General features: G+C 37.8%; 1 protein-coding gene across 1 annotated transcript in view; it reads left to right on the top strand.

Moving 5' to 3' along the window:
* The window catches only part of FGD6 (FYVE, RhoGEF and PH domain containing 6), a 93,149-nt gene that overhangs the window by 61,585 nt on the left and 24,836 nt on the right, over positions 1-6,728 (top strand). Inside the window, exons 6-7 of the mRNA XM_018563408.1 lie at positions 5,075-5,226; positions 6,317-6,473. Coding sequence (XP_018418910.1) covers positions 5,075-5,226; positions 6,317-6,473 — 309 coding nt within the window. The remainder of the gene's footprint in view (positions 1-5,074; positions 5,227-6,316; positions 6,474-6,728) is intronic.

Genomic DNA, 6,728 nt, shown 5'->3' with positions numbered 1-6,728 from the left:
CCCCCCCCCCAAACACAAAATAAAAATAAAATTTGAAGAATACTTTTTTAAAGATTTCTCCTACCAAAAAAAACCCAAATAGAAAATCTGATCGAAGACTTTTAATGAAAAGTGTGTTTTAGTTTTAAGGAAAGTCTCTGCTATGGAAGAGAGGGTTTTCTGCATGCTCCTGACAAGAGTGCAGACCAACAGAGGCAAGCTGAGACAAGGAAATGGACTTGTAATTTTCAGTCATAGCACCACATCTACATTTCTGTTTTCATATAAAAATCTGTAGCTGAAATATAGGTCATAATGTCAAAAATATTTCCTAGAGCAAAAAATAAGCAACAGAACAATTCTAACAGAATCAGAAATTTTGAGCAATATGTGAATCTCTCGGTGTATTTAAATAATTATGTATTTGCAATGTATTTTAGCATCGAGTAGGGTTTGTATGTGATGTGACGCTTTTGATTAGTATCTATAAAGGTTCTCCTGTTGGTAATTATAAATCGATTTGCTTGAAATCCTGTATTTACTAAAACCTTCTTACAGCTTCCAAACCCAGTAAGTGATTGCCTCATATATAGAACAGTTGAGGTGCTCCATTATAGATGTCGATCCCGTTTCCAATTAAAAAAACAAAACTCATCATCTCTGTTGTAGATTTCACTATCCCTATTTCTATGAATTGCCCCAGAAAATGAGCACGATCCCTAAACTTTCTTGTACAGTATAGGTTACAATCCAGCATGGATAATAATCTCTAAGCACAGTAATGCACCTTCCATTCCTCACACTATGCAGTTGTTGCATCTATGCTTAGACAGGTTCATTGTGAATATTATTTAATCATCTGCTCTGCGGTTGGATGATTGGGAATGGGTAAAATGGTTGGGGGATCAGGAATGTTATACTGTATGTGTTTATTATCAAAGTGATGATGCCGCTGTCTCTTCCAGCCATTACATTTTCATGGTACTATGGTGGGAAAGTGTTTGGCTGTACAAGAAGTCACTGAGATAGCATGCTAGGACTGGAATGCAGGATGACAGCCTATAACGGGATGAGGCTCACATATGTGGTTAAGGGAGAAGGCCTTGGTGCTGTTATTATAGTTCCCTCCCATTCATATTTTTGTTTGTTGATTTCTCATTTATTAACTTATTGAAATCCTTTTACTATATTCAATATTACATACAGAATTATTTTGATTTTATTTAATTGGCTTTTTTTTTAGGTGTCGTCAATAAGACCATATGCACATAGATTTACAATTCACTAAAATAATGGAGTTTTATGTAAATTTGTATAAAGATTCACAAACGACACAAACAATTAAGACATCTCTTAGGAACTAAACGGTTTCCTTTGTTTACAAAATATCTCCTCCCAATATGTACTTACAAACCCACATATCAGATACAGGCACTTTATACCATATAATTGCTGCAGATATGGAGTCTAATTCTAGATACAAAAAATCAATAGGTGTAGCTAGTGGGGAGTACATTTAATGGTTGCACATTTCGCAGATCCTAGTCTGCTTCTTCAGACCATATCAAGATATATATTTCCTCCTAGAACATTAATATGACGAGAACAGAAAATATTAGAGCCAATATACAAAAACATTGTATATCAGTCAACATATATTTATCATCATCTATATATTTTAAGCACTTGGAGGGAACGCACAAATCCAAGTCTTACTGTTGCAAACACATGCAAGGGGGCACTCATCCCCCTGCTGTTTCTGGAGGGGGATGAGTGCTTTGTTGCATGTGTTTGGCGCAGTCGTTTGTGAATTTTTATACATATTTGTAGATATACTTGATTATTTTAGAGAATTGTAAATCTATGTGTATGTGGTCTTATTGATGATGCCTAAAAAATCCAAATTAATGTCTTTGAAATAATTATGTAATTTAAGGGATGTTGGTGTTCATGAAGAGTAAACAATAAAGAATTGAGGACATGGGTACTCTACTGTATATACATTTGATATTAGTATTATGTATGCATTATGTATTCACTAAGAGTACTTTTCTATGAGAACTATGTAGTTGGGATTATTTTTCTGATGCAAGTTTTTAAACTGCGTAAGTACGAAAGTACGTGGGATTGCTTTCATTTGGTAATATTTTCTGTATGGTATGGTAGTCTGGTTTGCGTTCTCTGGTGTAAATTTCCTATTAGTGGATCATGTTTGTGCCACAGTCTACTGCTCAGAGGCTGAAGTCAATTTAATTGGTAGTTAGGTTCCGGAGTCAGGTTACATTATTGACTTTGGTTGAGTTATAAGACTACAAAGCGCTGGAAAAGTGTAATGGTGATTGATGAGAACATCTGCTGTAGTAAATGAACATTTTGTAAATGGATCATAAGCCAAGCACAGAATGCATGGCTTACACATTCAATAAGTGTATACTCTTCAAGGAATAAGCCTGCAAGGTTTAACTTAAACCAACAAACCCACCTGATTAAAAAGCCAACATGTTTGAATTGGCTTAGTTAGAAGAGTCTCACTTGAAGTTAAGGTGATCACGTGTTGTAACTGTGCTGTGTGGAAAAACATAACAGAAAACTTGTCCACACAAGTTTTCCATTGTTGAGTTTCAGGTAAAGTATGCGAAATGTGCAGATCCATAGGGAACCATGCATGAGCTCCCCAGAATCTGTCAAGGATGTAAAATTACATACAAGCTGTTGACAATATATTCAAATAGTCTTGCAGCCATAGAGTTTGCAGCTTCAGCCTTCAGGGCTGGATTCATATACCAAAACTGTATAGCCATCGAACCATCATTTACTTATTACACGTATGGAAAAGAGGAGATTATCTTCCTTTCTTTACAAAATATAACAGGTTTCACACAGGTTTTTTTTTTTTGCTGGACCCGCTTTCAGTGTACCAAACTATTTAAAGGTGCAGTCTCCGTGGCTGCCCTTTTGACTTCACTGACTGATCTAAAGCAGAGATGTGTCCTCCATCGAATGAAAGAGAAAAAGGGATTTTTGTTACTCGTAGTATTATTATTACAGGTATAGCACTCACATTCACATCAGTCCCTGCCCTCAAGGAGCTTACACTTGCTGGTCCCTATCTCACATGCAAATATACACAAACTAGGACTAATTTAGACAGGAGCCAATTAACCTACCAGCATGTCTTTGGAGTGTACTGAGCTGTGAGCTGACTAGGCTCACAAAGATTTTACTGAATGATGGACAGTGGGTGATTTTTAATGTGACCCTAAACTTGGGTGTTAAAAATGCATTTACGTGCCCTGACTATTAACAAAAATGTATCTTATTTGTGTATCACTCAGCTGTAGATCCTCAAATCATCTCTGAATTCATGCTGACACTGTCCTTTCTTCTGGAGGGTGGTTACTTTTGTTCTCTGAGGTACCTGTGTGTGTTGTAAAGTAGCCACCACTCCAAGCTCACTCCCGTGATGCACTAAAATCTCTTTTAGTTTACTAATTTGTATTGAGATTATAGTCCATCACGGGAGCAAGCTTGGAACGGTATCTACTTTACAACACACACAGGGACCATGGTGAACAAAAGTAGCCACCCTCCAGAAGGAAGGACAGTGTCAGCACCAATTCAGAGATGATTTGAGGATCTTCAGCTGAGTGAAGCACAAATTAGATATATTTTTGTTTAGGGTTCTTGAATGCATTTTTAAGATTAATAGCTTACAGAATGATCACTGTAAATCTGTATGAAGAGGCAACATGTATTCCTAAAATGCATCCTTCAAGCGAGTCTTATTTAATAAAGCAGTGACAGAGCAATGGTGATGTGCAAGAATCCATAGCAATCCAATCATGCTTTTAATTTACTGATGAGCAAGATGAGATGGGCCTGGTTGCCATGAGCAATATCTTACATATTGCTTTTTAGCCTACAAAAATGTTGGTGCTCAGTTCTGTTTAAAGAATCCAGTCTCCCACTTGAAGTATTTTTTTCATGGTGCAATTCCTCTGATATGAACATCTTTGGGTTTTGTTTATGTTACTTATAGAATCCTGCATAGTTGGTATCCATTTAAAGACAGGGAGGCACTTTGCTTAATGTAAATAGTGTGTATCAAGCTCTGGCATGGGGGATTTACTTAAATCTCTGAGATCACTCGTACGCATGCACTTCTAGAGTAAACTGTCTTTGGATTTGCTAAGATTAAATTAACTCTACATGGAACAAACAGTAGTGATGAATACCACTGTTTTGCTGAGTATTATGTGAGTTTTAAGATTTTTAAGATTCTAATCATAGCTGAAGATGGGTAAACATAAATCAAGCTTTTAGATGGCTTCAGTACTTCTTGAGTCACTGACCAAAACAAGTATGCAGCAGATGAAGTTAGAATGCCTGATACTCATTCTTGTTTTGGGTCAGTGACTCAGGAGGTATTGAAGTCATGGTGAACAAATTGTAATGGCCAGCAAATTATATTCTTCTAAAAGTATCAATGCTTATTCCACTTACTGTACCGTTAATACTTTTGAAAGGACTTTGTGTTCTGGTCATTACCATTCTTTCACTGTGACAACTCTAGATAAGATTTTATCCGTACATCGAGAGTGGTACTCAAGGCACATAGGGGTGAGTTGTGTCACTTTTCCATTGAAGTCTTAGCTTCCGCTATAGCAGCCCCCATGTTTCCCTCACAGCATGTGTACTTTAAACATTTAGCCTTTGTTTTCATAAATTTTGTATGCTACAGTACTATAATGGAGGTAAAAGGTGCTTCAGCAAAAGTACGTAAAGCTTTTAGTTAGGATCAGGCATAGCAACTCAGTCCCCAAGAAAGAAAAGACATTGAAGGATGATTCCACTAATTTTGCAGTCGGGTGCTTTTTCAGTTAACTTTTATCCCAGCATACAGTTTTCCGTTAATGTTGACCTATATACATAGCAATTACTGTATTCAGAACAAGAGGGTTGATACTGTAGTGGTGATCTTTACTATTTCATATAGAAAGTGCACACACTGTTCTGTTAATGCTTAGCTTGCACTGTTTTCCATGTAGAGGAAGTGATTATGATCAGGCAACTTTCATTATCCCTACTTTGGCAGGATTTCCGCTATGCTGTGGCTCAAGCGTCCAAGAACCTCGGGAAGCCAGTGATTGAGGACAGGATCCTGAATCAAATCCTGTACTACCTGCCACAGCTGTATGAACTCAACCGTGACGTACTACGGGAACTACAGGAGAGGATGTCTCAATGGTACTGTGTATCTCCTGTGTGCAGAATCCTAATATCTGATCTTTACACTGTACGCATTTTCACATGAGTCCTGTCATAGGATTCAGAATAACTAATCAGCATTTTATTTTTTACTTTTATAGCAATAACTTATTTCACAGTCCTTTTTAGATACTGCATTCTTCACATCCGCACCTTGTCCAACATTAGATAATATAGACGGGTTGAAAGAGAGACAGATACACGCTAGATTGGGCAAACAATTACCTACCTTAGCACCTCAAAGTAAAGTTGTAATTTGTCCATGCAGTTTATAGCAAAAGGTTCTCTTTTATGGCAGCCACACCAGCAACATATAATCACTTTCTTTTTAGCGTACCTATTAGCCAGAAGTATTAGGTATTTACATTCGCTCCCAGCAGCTAAACTGGGCAAGGAGGAGTATGTGAGTCACTACCCTTCCTCCTACATGTCATCGCTTGTGCATGTTAATTGTCCGGCAGTATTTTTTAATATGGAGGGATGTGTAAGCTCCAAGTTGCTCCCAGCAGTATTTGTGTGCAACCCACTGGGGCTCACAGTAAGGGCTTGTTCACACCAGCTGAATGGTAAAAAAGCAATGTTTTACCGTGCAGCCAGTGTGTGGTAAGTGGCAGCAGTGATCTGCTGTGTCTTGCATTGTTAGAACTCATGTTTCTGTTTACTTTATACTTATCTTAACTTTATATGGAGTGTACTCCTGGTGCTACACATGGCAGCACTTCACGTTGTGCTGTGGCGACCTCCGGCATCTAGTGTGATGTGGAAAATTGTAATATTGTGTGCTTTTACCGCAGCCCACCACAGCTCACGTGTGGACAGGGCACATAGAAAACAATTGCTTCCTGAGTGCCATACTGGTGATTCGCATTGGTCCAGTGTGGGAAGACACAAGCCACTGCACATAGTGTGAACAAGCCCTAAACATGTTGCTTTTCCCTGCATAGGCAAAGACACTAGTTCGATTTATTAAGGAACGCACAAACTTTGTGTATTACCTCAGTGCTACCAAGCAGCTTTACTGACTATACTCTTTTTTTTTTGTCTTGTCAAAATCATGATCGGCTTATAGGAATGAGCACCAGAAGATTGCCGATATTTTTGTCAAGAAGGGTCCATACCTCAAGATGTATTCCACATACATTCGTGAATTTGATCCGAATGTAGCATTACTAGATGAGCAGTGCAAGAAGAATTCTGCATTTGCTGGAGTTGTTAAAGACTTTGAGGTAACAACAAGATAAATGGTCTCTAATGATGTACTAATATTTATCTGAGATATTTCTTTAGTAAAATGGCTGTGCATTGACTCCTGTGATCCTTTTATTCAGAAATCCTGTGTTTTAATAAAGTGTAAGTGACGCCAACATTTTTTTTATTTTTTTATTTTTGGATTGAGTGAAGAAGCCTGACAACCCCTGGGCAACATGGGCCAAAATACAAATGCTTTTTTTTTTTTTTTTTAGTAGGGGGGGGGGGGCTAG

The sequence above is a fragment of the Nanorana parkeri genome, unplaced genomic scaffold (assembly GCF_000935625.1).
Source record: "Nanorana parkeri isolate BGI_ZX_2015 unplaced genomic scaffold, ASM93562v1 scaffold661, whole genome shotgun sequence".
In the NCBI taxonomy this organism is placed as follows: Eukaryota; Metazoa; Chordata; class Amphibia; order Anura; family Dicroglossidae; genus Nanorana; species Nanorana parkeri.
The sequence above is the reverse complement of the archived record's forward strand: the minus strand, read 5'-3'. Positions and strand labels throughout refer to the sequence as shown.